This window comes from Aethalodelphis obliquidens, unplaced genomic scaffold, assembly GCF_003676395.1.
Source record: "Aethalodelphis obliquidens isolate GAN/ISIS:26980383/991018 unplaced genomic scaffold, ASM367639v1 scaffold87, whole genome shotgun sequence".
In the NCBI taxonomy this organism is placed as follows: domain Eukaryota; kingdom Metazoa; phylum Chordata; class Mammalia; order Artiodactyla; family Delphinidae; genus Aethalodelphis; species Aethalodelphis obliquidens.
This window is the reverse complement of record NW_020838031.1, coordinates 2,508,063-2,528,201: the sequence shown is the minus strand read 5'-3', so window position 1 is coordinate 2,528,201 and position 20,139 is coordinate 2,508,063. Positions and strand designations below refer to the sequence as shown.

The window sequence follows — 20,139 nt, the reverse complement described above, 5'->3', positions numbered from 1 at the left end:
CCCAGCACTGAAAAGGGGCTCGCAGGCTGGCTGATCTGGGACTACAACTCCCAGGAGGCGTTGCCATTCCCCTTCTCCCGCCCCCTCGCCACGGCCCACCTGCCAGCCGCAGGTTCAGGCTGGGAGGCCGCAGTGCGCGGCGAGGGCCGCCGCACATGCGCCCTGAGGGAAGATGGCACCTGCCGGCTGCTGGTGCTGCGGCTGCTGGGGCGGCGCTGTGGCCGCCGCGGGCGCCGCCCGGCGAGTCTTGGTTCTGCTGCTGCTGCTGCTGCTGGGGGTTCTGTCCAGCGGGCCGCAACCAGGCGCCCTAGCCACCGAGCACTACTCGCCGCTGTCCCTGCTCAAGCAGGAGCTGCAGCACCGGCAGCAGCAGGAGGCCCCGGCGGGCGGAGGCTGCAGCCCGCAGTCCGGGGACTGGGGGGACCAGTACTCTGCCGAGTGCGGCGGTGAGTGGGCGGCGGCGGCGGTGGCGGCGGCGGCGGGCGGGCGTCCGGGTTGCCGCGGAGCGACGGCGCGGTGGGTCCGGGGGCTGCGGGCCCCGGGGCCGATGTGCGGGCCGCCCGGGCCTCGCCGGCACCGGCCGCGGCGTGTGCCCCTGCGGGAGCCGGCTCCGCGAAGTGTCACGCCGGGGCTGCTTCCCGCCGCTCACACCCACGCCGCTGCGCGCCCTCCTCCCGAGGCCGCCGTGGGGAGGCCGGTGGATAGTGAAAAGAGCTGACAGCATGCCCCCGAGGCCAGGGCGGCCTCTCTAAAGCCCTGGCAACTTTTGAGAGGGTGGAGGAGGAGATGGCAGGTGGCCCGGGGCAGCCCCAGTCCCTGCTCTGGCCCCCGCGGGTGCTGTGGGAGCGAGGGAGGGACCGACGGACAAAGAGGACCGGACCCGCGCCCGGAGCGGGGCTGTCTGGCCCATCTTAGGCCTGGAAATCAGGTTTCCTGACCTCCCGATTGACGTATTGTATCAAACATAGCCTGTAAAAATGTGATCCCTGGGAAGAAAGGAGGGAACAGAAGAGTAACCCCATTGAATCTGTTCATTGACATCTTGCTCCCAGGCGTTTTAAGGTTGACCTGTGATCTGTCAGGTGTCTCCCAGAGAGTCAGAAGGGCCCTGCGGGCCTGTGTATGTCAGAGCTGTGTGTATGTGGGAACTGGGCCAGTTCATTCATTAAGATTGGGCGCTATTGGCCTCAGTTTAAGGTCCTGGGCAGATTCCTCAGGGGCAAGGTAGATATGTACATGTTTCGTTTTGAAGGTCTGTAGTGAGTCTTTTTACTCTTTAATCCCCTCCCTCGTCCTTTCCCTTTCCTCTTGCCCTCCGTGAGTTCCCCTAAGGCTCGCTGTTGAAACGTCCGGGTCTACCTAACTCACTAGGAGCTGGCTGGTTGCTTTTATGGCCTGACAGCAGTCTAGCATTGTGTACCTGGGAAGACAATAAGTATTTTTTGGTTGAGATGAAATGTCGAGGTTAGCACAGTCAGTCTGATTTCCTTTCAGCACAATCTGACTTCCTTGAGGACGTCTCGCTCACCGAGGGCTATGTGACTTCTGTATTTTGAAGTAAGCCGTGGCTGGTAACAGCATGAACGCCATGGCCAGCACTGCACAGTGGCAAGAGGATGGCTTTTACCCTCTGTCACTTTCTGTGACTCCGAGCAGGTTGATTGCCTGTCTTTGCAAAATTGCCTCCACTGTAAATTGAAGACACTGTTCCCCAATTACAGGGTTTTATTTTCTTCACAAGGATGCCGTGAGGGAAATGGGAAATCGCGATCGTACACGTACGCGGTGCTTGCCGTGTGCCCTGTGCCGTTGTGACAGCCTTAGGTTGGTTAGGCAGTACCCTCAGCCTGCCAGAGCGCTGGTAACTACATCATTGGGTGGTAGCTCCTTTTCTCAGAGGAGAAGACGGGGGCACAGTGAAATCATCACTTTCCTGAGGGCCCACAGCTGGAAGGGGAGGAGCCCAGGTGGTCAGACTCCAGACAGCATTTGTCTGAAGCACTCAATGATTATAGTTAGGGAAAAAGCATCTGTAATATTTACAAGCATACAGTAGGTAGTGTGTAAATCTTCCTTTCCTTTCCCTCCTGTATTCATGTGATGCTCACTGGCTAAGGGAGACCCAGATTCTAGGCGATGAAAGATACAAATTATGAAATCAATTGATACTATTGCTATATAGCTGGCTCATTTCACTTTGTAGCGTCAGGCTTACGCCAAGGGTTAAGAGTCCTCGTCTGAGCCACCTCTGACCTGTATTATGCTTTTCACCCAAATCGTGATAAATGTAGGTTGTTAGAACCGGGGCATTTGGAGGAATCCTGTTCATTCTCCGTTCTCTCACATATGGAGACCATTATCTAATGTTCTCTGCCTCAGAGGATAAACACTGTATTATGAGGCTTTAGGCATAATTTATTTAAATGTTTCCATTTTCTCTTTATCCCCTCCGTGTAGTACTTATTTTCTTAGTTTAGAGTTAAGAACGTGCTGTTGAAAATTGGTGACACGTCTTCCAGACGGCCTTCCCTGGGCTGCCGACAGGTGCTGCAGTGGCTTTGCTGTTCCCGCGGCCACCTCAGGAAATGACCCCCAGGGTCAACTGCTCATGCTACCTGGGCCTCCAGGTGTTCCGCTTAGCTTTGCTGGCAGCAGTGTGTGACAGAAGCCGTCTCTTTTGTGGTAGAAACTCACCCACCTGTCTCTCATTTCTCCTTCCTTGTCCTAGACAGCCAGGTAGAAGCAAGTGAAACCTGCGTCAGTCCCTCTCTGTTCCAGGAAGAACAGCAATTCAGGATTTACAGCGAGCCAGATTGTCGCCTGAGGGGTTCATGCTCTGCATCGAGAGCCCCTGTATGATTGGCATTAGGGTCTAAGCAAGTGCTGGGATCCAGAACTGGTCAGTTATTCAGAATCAAGCCCCGCCCTCACCGACTATTTATTAATCACGTCACTGGCCCTGCTGGCTCATCCAGCCCAAGCCTATCCCTATGCAGAGGGCAGCCACGGCTGCACAGCCCCTTTTCAGAAGCCTGCCCCCTGCTTTTGGGTATAAATGACTGAGTTGATGCCTGCAGGGGTCTGAATGTGCACACCTTCAGATGAGCTGCGTATGTATTCTCTTAAGGCGGAACCTCCAGTGATTGTAGGGCCGAAGAGGACGGCTGGTGGGAGCTGACTGGACAGCAAAATGACAGTGGCCGAAATCCAGGCCCCAGGGAGCAGCCTCAGGGGGCCCAGCTGCCCAGACGGCAAGCATGGGTGATCTCAGTGCCACGGACCTCAGCCCGGCTTTCCTGTCCCCCAGCCCCGCTTCAGCTCTTTCTCCTCTAGCACGTTCTTACGTTTCGCTTTTTATTTGAAAAGCGTGTGTAACCACAGACTTCGGATATTCTGTTTTCCCGTGGTGAAAATTACCTTGCTCTTTTAAAAACACGAACACCGTAATGTACATATTTTTCAAATAAAAGTAAATGTCCCCTCCCTTTCTTGTTACCTTTGCCCTGTTTGTAGTTTGGAACTGTGGGAAGAAATAAGGAACAGAAGTTTTCCCCTAATTCTTTCCCTCGGGTTTATCCTTGTCAACACTGCATCCTTATTTCGCACAGTACTTGACACTGAAGTAGGTACTGTTTTTGTCTCCATTTCATGTAAGGGGAAACTGAGGCAAAGAGAAGTTAAGAATGGTCACGCAGAGAGTCGAGCCAGGATTTGAACCTGGCCTCCCGACCGTTTGTAAACTTCCCGTCAGTAATATTTGCGTGTTAGTATAATTTCGTACTAATATAATTGATAAAGTCCTATGCCCTTAAGCTTTGTTTGTTGTAAGTTATAGTCTTAGGTAACTTGTCCTAGAATTTTATGTTTACGTTATGTGCAAGGATGCTCCATTGAGCCTAATACTTGAACCGTAGAGGGGACTGGATCTGTTCTTTTTTTAAAAGATTTACTTATTATTTATTTTTAAATTTTATTTACTTCGGCTGTGTTGGGTCTTAGTTGCAGCACGTGGGATCTTTGTTGAGGCATGCGGGATCTTTCATTGCGGTGTGTGGGCTCTTCATTCTGGTGCGTGGGCTTCTCTCTAGTTGCGGCGTGTGGGTTTTCTCGTCTCTAGTTGTGGCGCGCAGGCTCCAGGGCGCGTGGGCTCTGTAGTTTGTGACACGCAGGCTCAGTAGTTGTGGCACGCGGGCTTAGTTACCCCGCAGCATGTGGGATCTTAGTTCCCTGATCAGGGATCGAACCCTCATCCCTTGCATTACAAGGCAGATTCTTTACTACTGGACCATGAGGGAAGTCCCTGGATCTGTTTTTTACCTGGAAACCTGTTTGTGTGCCTCCTAGATTCTACTCAGTGTTGTAGACCCTGGGGTTACAGCACGGTCGGCTGAGTTCCTCAGTGGAGCCTGTGTGCTGGTGGGGGAAGGAGCAGTGTGCAATAGGCCTGGTGATAAGCGCCTTGAGGAATAGAGTGGTGTGGGGATGCTTCTTTGAGAGGTGGTCTGGGAAGGCCTCTGCTAAGGTGACATGAGCAAAGACCCAGATGGAGTGAGACTCAGAGAGAGAGCTTAGCCATATCTTAACTTGACCCCCTGATGTCACAGATCTGGTAAAGTAAGGTCTAGTTAAGTTGTAACTTGTCCACTGATTCAAGAATTCAGGTTTTCTCCTCTGCTCTTCCTACCAAAGTTAAGCTGCATCTTATTCCAGTGCAGCATTCGTCTGTATTAAATGTCTTTATGTGTTCTTTATAGATGGTCCACCTGTATTTTAGTTCAAACATATGCATTTCTAGTACTTGTTTCAAAACTACTTTTGTTTTCCTTATTTGAAAATGTATTAATAAGAACAGTGAATTTATGTGTTTTTCTTTTTTTTTTTTAACTGCCTTCTTGAGAGTTTTTTGTCTGCTCCTAGGTGAGGTAGCTTTGTACTTGATGTCTTTGTGGTCGTTTTCATCTAACTGGTGACATTAGCACTGTCCGTGCTTAATGCCTCAGTCGAGTTCAATGATTGATTTGCAACCTGAAGTACTTTTCTTTAGTTTGTTGAAAGTAACAATCCCAGATTTGAGTTTATTTCATTTTCCCACTGTTCTTTGTGGAGAACGGAACATTAGTGTCTGTCCGATTTGGGAGCTTTAACTGCCAGAAAAACAAGGAAGTAGCTGTGAACCTAGCTCTGTGTTTTTGACAAAGTCAGTCAGACTTAAAGAAATTGTCAGTATTTATGGTCTCTCTCTTAACTGAGGGATTGGTTATTTAAATACATGCAATCGGTCTTAATGCTCACAGCCTTAAATGACTGCTGTGTCTTAGAGGTGGTAAGGAATCAATAGAGGGAAACTTCTATAATGAGAGCTGTTTCCTCTTTTGCTCTGGCTGCGGGGAATTTTAGAGCCAAGTTTTTTACGCTCAGTTACGGCAGCTGTGGTAACCCTTACTGTTAGTGTATTTGCTTGATCCTTTTTCCCCTTGGCCCTGATTTTCTGCGTTAGTTATCATACCCAGTTTTGTGGCAGATCTCTTCTGATCTTCTCAAGACATACACAGTAAATTTGACAGTGTAAAGGAACTAGCTTATTCTGAGCACAGAGACTGAGGCACAGAGTGATGAAGAGATTCGTGTATTGTTACCTCAACCAGCCCAGACGACTGATCGCTGTGAGGGTGAACAACATTTTTCAGAAAGTCATCTGATTCAGGGGTGGCTCTGTGTCGTGAGAGCCCTGTGCAGCTGGTAGCCCATGGTATTTGCATGCTCGTTAGCTTCTTCCTGTAGATACGTTGTCGTTAAGAATTACATTTACCTTTAACAAGTTTCTGTGCACTGGTAGATGTGTTCAGCTTTGGGTGACAGAGGTTAATTCTCTTCCCCTCTGGATGAGGGCAAAAGATATGTGGCCTGGTTTTTTTTTGATTTATTTGTTTGTTTGTTTTTTTGCGGTACGCGGGCCTCTCACCGCTGTGGCCTCTCTCGTCGCGGAGCACAGGCTCCGGACGCTCAGGCTCAGCGGACATGGATCACGGGCCCAGCCGCTCCGCGGCACGTGGGATCTTCCCGGACCCGGGCACGAACCCGTGTCCCCTGCATCGGCAGGCGGACTCTCAACCACTGCGCCACCAGGGAAGCCCTGGCCTGGGTTTTTAAGCCTACATACCTGGAGCATATGACTACAGGAAGTGGCAGAGTACTTTCTATACAAAAACTTTTCAAGGAGTCTCTTTTACAGCCTGTAGTGACAGCTTGGTTTCTTTGCACTCAGTAGATACTTGCCTGACTGACCAACTTATAAAGCATCCCCTTTTCACAGTGTAGTGTTTTAAAGAGGTCATCTTATCTTTTTGTTTGGGCTTGTTATCTTGCAGATAGAATAAGTACAAAATTTATTAAAATAACAGAATTTTAATGCTTTTCCCTTCGGGTTAATGCTTTCCAACATTTTCCTTCTGCTGTCTTTATTTTTGCTCTTTATTGAAATATGACATATGCAGAAAAATGTGTGCATCACAAGTGTAACGCTCCATAAATTTTCACAAACTGAGTAACGCGTGTAACCAGAAAGAACCCCGAAGAACCCCAAATCAATAGCTGCTGTCTGTTTTAAAGCGTGCTAAGAAAGTCTTATTCTACGTCACCCTTGTTTCATTGGGAAATATTTGCTGTGGCTTCATTTCTGCCTCAGGAACCGGCACAGTGCATGGACTCTGCTCAGGCACTGGCGTTCTTCACACAGGTGCCCGGGGGTCCCGTGTCAGGTGGTCTGTCCTCCACCTGGCACGACTTCTGCACGAAAGACCAGTTGACTTCTCTTGTGACTTTTTCCTGCCTGTGTTTGGAGTGTTCTAAGCGACACTGTGTTTCCTTATCTCTAACGGTTTCACGTCACTGCCTAGATCTGCTTCAGCTTTCCCAGTAGAGCTGATGACGTTTGACAGTACGTGTGGGCTTATGCGAAAGTCTTCAGCTCTTAAGAGCGCGTGCCACCCTGAGCCTGCGATGCATTTTCAGCGCAGTTTATAACCCCAGGCTAAGTGAGCAGTCTTTGTGGTTACGGCCCGCTGCCCAGTATGCTGGCGGCAGCACCTGCCATCCTGTTCTGTTCCTGGATCAGCGCCCCGTAACTTGCTTCCATGCTTCTTTTTCCATTCTGTGCAGCTGACCAACTCCTTTTCCTTTGGTTTTATACCTTCTTTACAAGTACTTTACTTTTAAAATACTTTGCTGAGTTAATACAGCTTCAGTCAAATTACATTCATGTTTTGCTAAAAAGCCGTCCTGTCTCTTTTAAGATGGCTTTTTCAGATCCTTGTTCTAGAGGACTAGTTATATGTTGACTTTATAATCTAATTCTCAGTGGGCGGCCTCTATTTTCAAGTTGTTTTATGATACCTTACACATCTCAGGCACTGATGAATAGTATTTTATTAGAACAAAAGAAGCATATAAATTCTTCAGAGGAGAATTTTCCCTGTTATTACTTTTCCTGTTATTACATTCTAAAGGAAAAGTACCACCTGGGACCATCCAGCAAGGTAATCTACAACGTCCTTGTTACTGAACCGAACTTGAGTCTGCACACCCACAGCACCGCAAAGCCAGTCTGCTGACACCGGGCTGTGGTGAAGGAAAGTTCGATTATCTGCAGGGCGCCAAGCCAGGAGGGCTAGCAGCTTATGCTCAGAAAGTCCAGACTCCCTGATGGCTTTCAGGGAAGGGTTTTAAAGGCAACATTTGGGGTGAGAGTTGTAGCCTGTGCACGTGCACTCCTTCTGATTGGTTGGTGGTGAGGAAATAAGGTGATGTTTTGGGGATCTTAATCATCAAGCTTCTGGTTCCAACCAGTCTGGCTTGTGATCAGCAGGTCGTCACCATCGTCCACCTGGGTGGGGTCTTAGTTTCTGCAGAACAACTCCAAGGTTATCGTCCTTTAGGAGGAACTAGGACTTCTGTCGCTGAACTGTTTAAGCTACCATTACGTTTCTTGCTTGACCTTTTTTCCTTAGTTTCTGCATTCCCTCACTTCCCTAATTAGTAACTGCTTGAGTCTGCTCTTTGGAACTCAGGGAAGACCTAGGAGACTAAAGCCTTTTTCCACAAACAAGGAACAGGTGACATGGAGGGGCTTTGGTACCCGGGAGGACCCCGCAGGGGTCAACCCTCCCCCCCACCTTTTCTTTGATACTCCTCAATCTTGAGGGGGAACAGGGAGCAGGATAAGAAAGAGAATAAAGTCTTGGATAGAAAGGTTAATCATAAACTTGACAGGACAGCTCGGTTTCAGGGGGACCTAGCTTCACTCTCAACAGTGGTTGTCTTACAAATGCAGAAACTGATAAAAGCAAAGTTTCTTGGGTTTTAAGCTCTGAAATATATATCACGTTAAACTTAGTCATGGCTGTTCTAAGATGTACTTAAGGAGAGAAGGAATCTTTTTGTTCATTTTTTATATGTGTTTTATACCTGCATATCTGTGCAAAAACGCTTTTACCAGAATTACTCATTAAAGTCCAGTTACTGACGACAAAAAAAAAAAGCAAAGGTACTACAAGTTGATGCCGTGTAGCACCTGTTTGACCTTTAGGGAGCTCCTCCAGCCACGGTAATGCGGTCTGCTCTTCCCGGGTTACCCTACACCTGGGACGAGCATTGTCGATAAATATGTGGTACCTGACTTCCAAGTTCTGGCTCCTCCATGGGAAAAGCCCAGTCATCCTTGTGTTCAGGTGAACCTGGCCCACCGTCTGTTATACCTAGCGCCAGGTGGTCAAGTGATGAGCACAGAAGCAGCTGTGGAATTCCTTATGAAACATTTTCCTTCGGGGAAACGCAAACTTTCAGTCAGCTTTCCCTTGCAGGACAGGAATGTGTGACACACGCATGCTCTTTGCAGTAACACCGCCTCTCCTCAGCAGGAGGCAATGCTGTCCTCTTATTTGATTGAGAATTTCCACGCTTTCCCACCATTCTAGCTGTCAGCCCGCCCACAGCTGTACTTATAGCCTTTGCCTGCGGTCCTATCTCCTTGGAGGACCCGTGGCTTCTGCCTGGTGCAGCGCCCATCTTGAAAAACAGGCAACAAAGACAGGACCACCGAGTCCTTCCAGCCACCACCTCATCTCTCTGTTCCCTTTTACAGCAGAATTCCTCAAAGAAGATGTTTATATATACTGTCTCAATGTCCTACAGTCAGCTCCTGTCTCTCCACCAAAGATGCTCTTCTTAAAGTCAGCTGTGTGTAAGGTTGAGGGGGAGAAGAAAGAAGTTGGATGGCATTGCTGTAGTAGACTATTACCAGGACCCCGCTTTGGCAGAATGAGCGGTGACAAATGTGCCGTGTGCCCCTATCGCTGGGGTGTCCTAGAGCGCATCTGTGGCGAATCTTCGCTTCATTGTTTCTTCATTTTTGTGACCTTAAACGTGTCCATTAACATTGAGCATCATTCCCCACGTGTACAGTGAGCCCAAGGTATGTTCTACCAGCCTCAGAGGATGGAGGACCAAAAGAAATAATGTCTGTGAAAGTATCTTGAAAGCTGTAAAGTACTGTGAAGGCCAAAATAAACTTCAGAAAAGCAGGAAGAAGAAATTTACAAGAAAACCCCAGCAATTTTAGCCTAGATGTATATACTAACATTTAACAATCATTCTGTGAACTGTGGGCATTACGTCTATTCCTCACAGTTGCCCTAAGAGGGTGTGTGGTGGTAGTTATTCCTGTTTTACAGATGAGGCATCTGAGGCTAGGAGAAATTAAAGGACTTGCCCAAAGTCAAGCAGCCAGTTAGGCATCTCATCTGAGTCAGTCTGGCGCCACGGCCTGTGCTCTGAACCCCTCTGTTACTTTGCTGCAGAACTAATTAATTACATTTGAAGTCAGGGAAAGAGGCGCTTTAAGTAGAAGAGCTGATTGTTTGAAAATAACTGGTAAAGTTTAGACAATCATCTAGCAAGGGTAATCAAGGAAAATGAGAGGAAACAAATACAGATGACCCTTAACCAGCACGGGTTTGAACTGTGCAGGTTCACTTGTACATGGATTGTTTTCAGTAGGAGATACTACAGTGCTACACAACTGCGGATTCGGAGGGCTAACCACAAGTTATACGCAGATTTTCAACTGCATGGAGGATTGGCACCCCAAACCCCCATGTTGTTCAAGGGTCAACTGTATTTGCCTTTAGGAATCATTATAACTCTCTGTATAGCTTTATGACAAAGATGTAGAACAGTTCAAAGAAATAGGTAGCTCTTTAGAAAAAAGGTAAATTATCAAGTTGATTCTCCCTCCGCCTCTTAAGTATCTTGTTCCCACCAGGGTCAGCTCTTTTCTTCTCATTAAACTTAAGCTTCCTAAGCTTCCTTAGAGATCCTACCTACATTTCCTGATTAATCATCTACCATCAGTTAATGATTATCAGATTTATATCTGTAGCTCTTTCTCTGGAATTTCCTAACTATATGCAAGACAGCTTCCTGGTTTAGCATCTCATGAGCAATTGCTTAAACCCAGAGTTAGCGCTTTACTTCCCTCTAAAAGCACTCTTCCTCTTAGACTCCCCACTTCAGATACAGGCACTACCCCTCTCTAGCTGCACAAACGGGAAACAGTGCCTCTTTCCTCTTCCTGTGCCCAATTTTCTCAAAGCCCTGTCCTTTTTCCTTCATATCTCCTTCTGTCCCCACTGTCTTTGATCTTTCTTCCTCACCGCTGTGGCCTCTCTCGTTGCGGAGCACAAGCTCTGGACGTGCAGGCTCAGCGGCCATGGCTCACGGGCCTAGCCGCTCCGCGGCACGTGGGATCTTCCCGGACCGGGGCACGAACCCGTGTCCCCTGCATCGGCAGGCGGACTCTCAGCCACTGCGCCACCAGGGAAGCCCTCCATGGCATCTTAATACTAAAGAAGAAAGGGAATAAATGAACTGGATACTAAACTTGGGAAACTAGAAGAGGAAATAAAGGAAATTGCAGGGCTAAGAAGACCAAAGCCAGAGTAAATGAATTAGAAACAGAGCAACAACGGAATGGATCAATAGACCCAAGAGCTGCTTCTTTAGAAAAGAATAAAATAGATGAATCTGATAAGGCTGACGTGTAAGTAGGGAGCAGATGCAACTGCACGTAATGAATGAGGGGGCATGTGCGCAACTGTAGCGGCCGTTAGAATTTAAGAGACAACAGTGCAGAAACCTCTGCTAATAGGTTAAAAATAAGAAGCAGTAGAGAAATATCCAGGAAGATGATGCAGAAGAAAAAGATGAGATTCTATAATGTGTTTTGAGACTGTTTCTGCAGTAATCACAATGACATTACTTGTATGACCTGAACAAGGAAGAAAACAGACTTTTCCTAATTTCATGGAAATCTGTAGCATTTAAATACAGCTGGTTGGGTTATTATTTGAAAATAATTGAATCCATAGTGAGTTAAATATTTTTAGATTAAAGAACAAATTTAACCTCCTGTTCCAGACAACTCTAGTTACAACTAGAACAAACTAGTCTTGTATCACAGACCTTACCAAACCAGCAAAAACACTGATGCCAGAATCTGATAAAGTTCGGGGGCAGAAAAGAAAGCTATTAACATAGTTATAGAAATCCAAAGTAAAATATTAGTAAACTGAAGCCAGCAAACAAAATAATCTGCCTTGATCAATTAGTTTATTCTAGAAGTACAAAAGATGGTTCAACTTTTTAAGGAATTAATCACCTTGATAGATCAAAGGAGAGCAATCATGATTATCATAAAGAAATATCCAAAATCACTTGATAAATTTCAGCCAGCTTTCCTGATTTAAAATTTTGGGTAAAGCAAAGAATAGGAGAATTCTTCCTTTATATGGTAAAGTGCATCGATCTCCACCCTTCCTTTATATGGTAAAATATATCAGTCTCAAAATAGGCACATAGAGCAGCTTCCCACTGGATGTTTGTAAATGTTAAAAATGTTACTGTCAAAAGTTGAGGAAATTCTGGGTCATCAAATGACATGTTAACGTCAGGACTAAGCAGGAGTGCCTTTTACCACGAGTATTATTGAGCACTTTGGGGAGGTTTTGTCCAGTAAAATAAGATGCTAAGTGAGTATAAATATTAAAAGACCTTGATGTAATTACGTGTAGATGGCACAGTTATCCAGTGTGTAAATGAAGACATTAATAGAGCTGTTAAAAGTTCAGTAATGTGGACCGATAAAATATTCAGCTCGAGTCAGCTAAGAAGGCAAAAGATTGACAGTATGCTGCATCTCTGCCTGGGCCACTCTCCCGGTCCTGCCAGCCTCCCATGGACCTTCACCTGTGAAGTCCTTAACTTCGCTGAGATCTGCCTTCACTCTTTCATGGCAGGCAGCCAACCAACACCTCCATTGCTTTGCTGGAGGGTGGCCTTTTGCAAATTGCTTAGGCTGTCGGCCTCGTTTTCCTCTTCTTTAAAATGGGAATTGGGGGCTTCCCTGGTGGCGCAGTGGTTGAGAGTCCGCCTGCCGATGCAGGGGACACAGGTTCGTGCCCTGGTCTGGGAGGATCCCACATGCCGCGGAGCGGCTGGGCCCGTGAGCCATGGCCGCTGAGCCTGCGCGTCTGGAGCCTGTGCTCCGCAACGGGAGAGGCCACAACAGTGAGAGGCCTGCGTACCGCCAAAAAAAAAAAAATCACATAATGTAAAATCAACCATGTTCAAGTGAACAGTTCAGTGACATTTAGTACATTGACCAGGCAGTGCAATTACCTCAAAACACTTCCATCACTCCAAAGTAAACTCCTTGCCCGCCAGGCAGTTTCTCTCCATTCCCTCCTTCAGCCGCCAAGATGCATACTGTGTCTGTGGATTTGCCTATTCTGGACATTTCATATAAACGGAATCATACAATATGTGACCTTTTGTGTCTAGTTTCTTTCACTTAGTTTTTGTTTTGGAGGTTCTTCCATGTTGTAATATGTAATAGTACTTCATTCGTTTTTTAAAAAATATTTATTTTTGGCTGCGTTGGGTCTTAGTTGAGACACGTGGGATCTTTCGTTGTGGCACGTGGGTTTTCTCTCTCGAGTTGTGGCACGCAGGCTCCAGAGCGTGTGGGCTCTGTAGTTGCAGTGCGGACTCTCTAGTTGTGCCACACGGGTTCAGTAGTTGCGGCGTGCGGCTTCGTTGCCCCGCGGCATGTGGGATCTTAGTTCCCCAACCAGCGCTCAAACCTGCGTCCCCTGCATTGGAAGGAAGATTCTCAACCACTGGACCACCAGGGAAGTCCCCACTTCATTCATTTTTAAGACTGAATAATATTCCACTATGTGTATACACCACAATTGTTTATCTGTTTTCTGTTGATGGACATTTAGGCTGTTTCCACCTTTTGGTTATCGTAAATAGTGCTGCTGTGAACATGTGCATATGTGTGCTTGTCTGAGTCCCTGTATTCAGTTCTTTGGGGTACGTACCTAGGAGCGGAATAGCGGGACCAGGTGGTAATTGTATCTTTAACTTTTGGAGGAACCAGCCAACTCTACAGTGGCCACACAGTTTTACATCCCCATCAGCATTGCACAAGGGTTCAATTTCTCTGCCTCCTTGCCAGCACTTGTGATTTCCCATTAAAAAAAAAAAATTATAGCCATCCTAGTGGGTGTGAATTGGTACCTCCTTGTGGTTTGATTTGTATTCATTAGTTAATAATGATGTAGAGCATCTTTTCATGTACTCAGTGGCTGTTTGTATATCTTCGGAGAGTTGCCGGTTCAAGTCCTTTACCCGTTTTTAAAACGGGGTTGTCTTTTTCTTGTTGAATTTGAGGAGTTTTTAGATATTCTGGATACTAGATCCTTAGCACATACCTCTTAGCATCAGGTCTTCCTGGCTTGACTTTGTTCCCCTCTTTGTGATTTTTGTTTTTAACCTCTGGGAAATGCTGCCACCTCAGAGGTATCCCATGAAAGGGTCTTAACAGCTGTGTTCACTGTTGTGAGGACAAAGTCACCGAGGCGTGTGTGAGATACTTGGAAACTATAAAATGTTACCCAGTTGTAGAGGTGGAAGACAGGATGCCCCTTTTAGTGTTTTTTACACTTGTCCTTGTTTTGATTTTGTGGATTCTTCACATTGCAATTCATAGTTAAGCACCTAAGAGCCATACATCTAAGGTAAGGAGAATAACAAGGACTGTTTGCTTTTCAGAGTCATCCTTTTTGAACTTCCATGACTCCGACTGCGAACCCAAAGGACCACCACCCTGTGACTCTTTGCTTTCCCTCAACACTGAAAAGATTCTGGTATGCATCTTCTATGCCTTCTGTTTTTGTGACCTGAAACATGGTGATACTAGTTCCAAAAGGTAGAGATTGCGTCTGTTTATCAACTAGGAGTTGAGTCCAGTTGCATAAGATAAAGATAGGTCATCTGGTGTTTAGTCACATTGAATTATTATGTCTTATGCATTGGATGGTTGGTCATTCTGGACCTAGGACTCTTTACTTTCAACTTCCAAGGAATAAAGGAGATCATGGCTGAACCTTATTTCTAGGAGCCTTACGGATTTGAAGGTAGCGTATAATCTTATTTTTCCAGCCTTTGCCTGTGTATCTTTTGTATCTATGTTTTTTTAATCAGTACCAGCTAAGCTGTACCAGAGACCTCTCCATTCCAGGGACGAGCACCTGGCCCCGTGCCACGTAACGTGCATCTGCCTATTGTGCTAGCGTGTGTCCCCCTCTGGCCCGGCTGCCTCCACGTGCCAGGGTATTTTTGTTCACACTTAATTCTGTGAGGCTGCTCTTCTTTCAGTGCCCAAGGTTAACAGTTTTTCACCAGGCCTTTTCCTTCAACATCCACATAGATATTGTTGGCTTCTTTTGTTTAAAATTTCCCTTTAGGGATACTCTTTTCTTTTCCAGACAAAGCTCTTCTGCCTTTTCATGTAAGAACTACTCAGTATGGGTAGAAACTGCAAACTAGAGAATGATCAACTGATTTTACTTAACTCATTTGCATAGTCATCAACGTGGTATATGGAAGAACTTTTGAATTAGACCTGTCCCAAACCAGAATGGGCTAACTTGTGAAGTAGTGAGTTGGCCATCACTGAAAACATTTAAATAGAAACTGGATCATCCCCACCTTGGAGAAGTGATTAGATTCTTAGAGTTATTAGGGACCTTCTTGCTGATAGTAATTCAAATATTACCTACTATTTGCCTTTCCAGTTTAAGATGGTACTAGCTAGTAACCTACGGGAGAAAGCTGATAAGTCTAGGCCTTTTGTTTTCCCTAGGTTGAAAATATGGGAGTTAAACTCTTCATTTATTCATTCATTTTCCAGATATTTATTTTGCACCTATTTCTGTCAAGCGTTGAGCTAAGCAAGTACTTAGCCAGGGAGTGGTGAGCCAGAGAGGCTTGGTCCCAGCACTTAGGGCTCTATAGCTACTAATCAAATAATTATACAGGTAAGCATAGAAGTATAACTGTGCAAATCATATGAAGGAAAAACAAAGGGTCAACATAATCTCCCTTAAGTTAGGGGTATCAGGCAAGACAGCTTTCAGGAAGTGAACCATGAGCAGGGACCTGAAAGGTGGATTGGAGTTAGTCTACTAGCAACGTGGGGTTGTGTGTTTAAACTTCCTTGATCATAGCTGCTCCACTCTGTCCACAGAAGATATCTATAGTTGCAGTATTAGACGTGGGGAAGATTCTTTTTGATCAGGAAATGAATTTGTCCCTACTATACTTTGCCTGCCCACTTCTGTTATAAATTTTATTTCTAATATAATACAAACCCTTTAAAATCAGATATGCTCTTCAGCATATTCTTATTGTTGCTTAGTAAATGATTTCTTCTTCTTATGGGATTTCATTTCTCTTCTCTTCCCATCTTTTTGCACAAAGTCTTGGCAAATGGTTGTCAAGACCTTCGTTGAATACTGGATGAAATAATAAAAAGTTTTTGAAGTATTAAAAGTGTTGTTTATAGACCCCTTTCCTTGGCTCTAAGCAATTTATCAAGTAGAAAATGTTTTGCACTTATGTGTTTGTCTGTAAGCAGCTGGTAAACAGGAAGGACTTGTGTCTGGTCACACCTGGATGTATGTACAGTGCTGTGCTGCCCTCACGTGTTGTGGAATCTGCCACTTCCTAAAGAAGCCGAATGAGGTTCCCATGTGTGGAAGCTCCCAGCTATAGAGCAAGGCAAGAAAGAGCTGACAGAATTCCCCTCTAGCCATCAAGGTTTTACTGGAAGAAATAAAGCATAAACATTCCCAAAGCGGTAGAATTTTCAGGTGTTTCATTTGGTTTGGGGTCCTGAACGGAATGAAGCGAGAGCTCTGAGTCTCCTGAGATGGGATCCCTTCTGACCTGTGTCTTTTAACTTGTGTTCTAAGTAGAGGCTTATTCTTGACTTGTTTTATAGGCAAACCCAAAACCACTCTGTATCTGAACATCAATCTTGACTTTAAGAGTGTAGGGAATATAGGTGGAAATACCTGTTACTCTGCTGAGTCAGTGAAGCCCAAGAGACTATGGCTAGTGAGTACCAGTCATTAGCCAAAGAGCATATCCATCAGTCAGAAGAGTCCCCTGTGTAGAATTATTTGGCTGTCATACATGCCTGTAGGCATCTGTACAATGGATTGACAAAAAGAGGAATTCAAATAATTGAGATGTCACTTGGTTCTGATCGTAAAGTTTTGCCAAAAGCGACATCTTTAGTCTTGTATTATCTTAGCTTTTCCTGTCTATGTGTGTGTACAGGTTTTCACCATATCTTAGGTGAATCTGGTATGAAGTTATCACTTTAATGTGTGCCCTGTAGGCTGAGCATATCACGACTTAGTGTCAACAGTCAAATCTTCTGGCAAAGTGACAGCTGTTTCATAATCAGACATGATTTGTCTCCAAAACACAGTAGAGCCGTCGTTTTGTATGTTGGACCGTTGCTGCCTATAAAATCTTTCCCATTGCTAAGCTAACTTACTTAGTTTTTCCCTAGCTTCCGCTTTTGCTTTAGCTTTTCTGCCAAGTGTGCACGTGCGTGTCTGCGTATGCATCAAGTAGTATGGTTATGTTCATCGCCTGCTATGCGTTATTTAATAGCATGTCTTGTTTCTTGGTCAGGTTTTGCTGGTCCTATTATGGTGTCATCCCTGTACCACCTATAGCTTTTTTTTTTTAAAGATTGTTTTTGATGTGGACCATTTCTAAAGTCTTTATTGAATTTGTTACAATATTGCTTCTGTTTTATGTTTTCTTTTGGTTTGTTGGCCGCGAGGCATGTGGGATCTTAGCTCCCCAACCAGGGATTGAACCTGGGCCCCCTGCATTGGAAGGCGAAGACTTAACCACTGAACCCCCAGGGAAGTCCCAACAAACTGTAGCTCTTACTTCTAAACTATTTTTAAAGTTTAAAAGGCAGTATTCTGGGGGACTTCCCTAGCGGTGCAGTGGTTAAGAATCCACCTGCCAATGCAGGGGCATGGGTTCGAGCCCTGGCCCGGGAAGATCCCACATGCCGCAGAGCAGCTAAGCCCCATGCACTACAACTACTGAGCCTGCGCTCTAGAGCCTGCGAGCCACAACTACTGAGCCCGCGAGCCACAACTGCTGAAGCCCGCGCCCCTAGAGCACGTGCTCCGCAACAAGAGAAGCCTCCGCAGTGAGAAGCCCGAGCACTGCAGTGAAGAGTAGGCCCTGCTCGCCACAACTAGAGAAAGCCTGCGCGCAGCAGCAAAGACTCAACGCAGTCAGAAATCAATAAATGTATTTGAAAAAATATTCTGTTATCAAGCCACTTTGGAGACCAAACACTAGAGTGTGATCTTTGTAACATGATCGATGTCATTGAGTCGTCTGTGGAGGGAGCTTTGAAACAGCCGGGAAGATTAATCCCCATGAAAGTAGAAAGATAGGTGTTCCTGGAAACCAAAAACCACTAGCGATAAGAAGAGGAAGCAAATCAGTTACAGCACAAATTGTGTCCCGAAGTACATGATTGATGTGACTTAATGTGAATATTTTCTTGCTTTCATATAAATCAAAGGTAGCTTTAATTCTTTTAAATACAGGTTTCATGGTAAGTTTCTCCTCATCTGCGATAAGCTAAAAATGTATGTTTGTTTTCATTTCAGAGCCAGGCCAAGTCTATTGCCGAACAAAAGAGATTCCCATTTGCTACTGATAATGACAGCACAAATGAAGAGTTAGGTGAGACTTGACTCGGGGGCTGTTCCTGTGATATTTGCCTAGAATTTATGATCAGATGCAGAGCAGGTAGGCAGGATGGTGAGACAGAAAGAGCACAGAGCCTGGCTCTGCCAGCACGAGAGGGTTGATCTTGGGTAGGGAGGGCATTCAACCCTTGTGAGGGTCTCGGTACTATAAGTCATAAAATAAAAGGTCTGGATGGAATCCGTAAGGACTGTTCCACACCTGTGTTTCTGTGGAGATTAATAATTATGGTAACGAGTTCTCATGAGCTACTAGCATTCATTAGAAGGTTATTTGTGTGCTGTCATCAAATATGAACGATAGAGAAGTAAAAGCAGGAGAGAATCATACCTACTTCAGTCTTCTTTGTAATAAAATAGCTAGGTTTGAGTTAATTTTACTGTGGGGCCAATCAGTTATTGTTGGGTCTAAGCATGTGGGTGTAGAAAGTTGAGTTCATTCTAATCTGCAAACAGGTCATGCAGTTTGGCTTGTTCAAGGCGTGTCTTAAAACAGTCTGGTTTCGCCAGTGCCTGATATGCTCTGGGTGTGTCTCCATCAGTGCCTGGTCAGCTCACACTTGAAAGAGTGGAAACAAAATTGAATAGAGGACTGAACACTGCAGCTGGACAGATTTCACATAAGTGCATTCTCCCACATGTTGCCTGGTGGCCCAGAGCACCTGCAGAAATTTTTTTCTGTCTGATTTACACATAACCATTTTATCCTTTCTTCTACCATATGCATTTTATATTAAGACTGAGCACTTCTTGTATTGGCGTCTTCCTTTGTTAGTGCAGATAATTGAGAGTTGACTATTTTGAAAGTATTAATCACTTTTTGTTTATATTCTTTGAGTGGGCTTTGAGAATTAATTATCCTTTAAGGCATCAGATTTGGTCTCTGTTGTAGTCCTTGGATTCTGTTCAGCCTTATATTCATTTATTAAATAATGAATTAAGAGTCTGACGTGTGCCAGGCCTGTCCTGTGCTCTAAGAATAATCGTAGTACACCCTGGGATAGGATAGGCCCTGAGCTGGCTTAGGAGCTCTTGAACCTCAGTATTTTTTTTTCTTGGAAAAATGACCTCTGTCAACATACATGTTGTGGGGAGATGTGGAATTGCTGGTTATGAACAATTTCAGGGAGATTCCAGCTATCCTAGTTTTTTCTTTATGTCTTTGAACTCCCACAACCAAATTTAGATCCTAGTACGAATAGTTATTTATATTTGTCCAAGATTTAGGTTACTTTTTAATGCATACTTTTGGGTTTTTCTCAAAAAAATATTTACTTTTAGTTGGAAATATTTGAGAGCTGCATTTGATTTTATTTGCGTGGAGTTCAGTAGGCTAGCCAAGGACGAAAATTTTCAACATGTTGCCAAGTATAACATTTATCCGCTAAAGCCGTATTTGTTTTTATGGGTCACTTATTCATTTGTTCATTCAACAGATATTTACTGATTATGGGAAGATAGATAGGGAATTCTGAAAATTAGATCTGAAAGGAATCTAAGAAAATTTTCTACAGGCTTGTTAAGCAAGACTCAGAGAGTCATGAGAGCGACTGAGGTCCCTGTGGTGATACAGCCAGAGAGTGGCGGGGCCAGAATCTGAGCCCAGTTCTTGGCTTTCTAAAGTATCTTCCTACACTCAAAAATGCACAAGTTTATGTTTCAGTCCCTGTTCATCCAATCATCAAGAAATTCAAACCATTTTGCAGTCCAGCCCCGTGCACAGTAGTTTCAGTGCAGCCCAGATTTTTCTCAGGGTAGCGTGTTGGTGAGATGGGTGGGTCCTGGAGCCAGGCAGCCTGTTTCCTTTGTCTCACTGCATGCTGCCTTTGGACAGTTTAAATGCTTCATTTCCGTGTCTGCAAATGGGGATGACAGTTGTACCTACCTCACTGCGATTAAGGAGTAAATGGGTTATAATGCA

General features: G+C 45.3%; 1 protein-coding gene across 7 annotated transcripts in view; it reads left to right on the top strand.

Annotated features, from left to right (window-relative positions):
- Positions 1-100: 100 nt before the first annotated feature.
- TTC13 (tetratricopeptide repeat domain 13) overlaps positions 101-20,139 on the top strand; it is a 67,070-nt gene continuing 47,031 nt past the window's right edge. For 2 of the 7 annotated variants that reach the window (XM_027094029.1, XM_027094027.1), the window contains exons 1-3: positions 110-446; positions 14,173-14,267; positions 18,120-18,195. In XM_027094029.1, coding sequence (XP_026949830.1) covers positions 173-446; positions 14,173-14,267; positions 18,120-18,195 — 445 coding nt within the window. In that variant the 5' untranslated portion in view covers positions 110-172. Of the gene's footprint in view, positions 447-14,172; positions 14,268-18,119; positions 18,196-20,139 lie in introns of all 7 variants that reach the window. The other 5 variants (XR_003430204.1, XM_027094026.1, XM_027094025.1 and 2 more) reach the window with 5 other exon arrangements.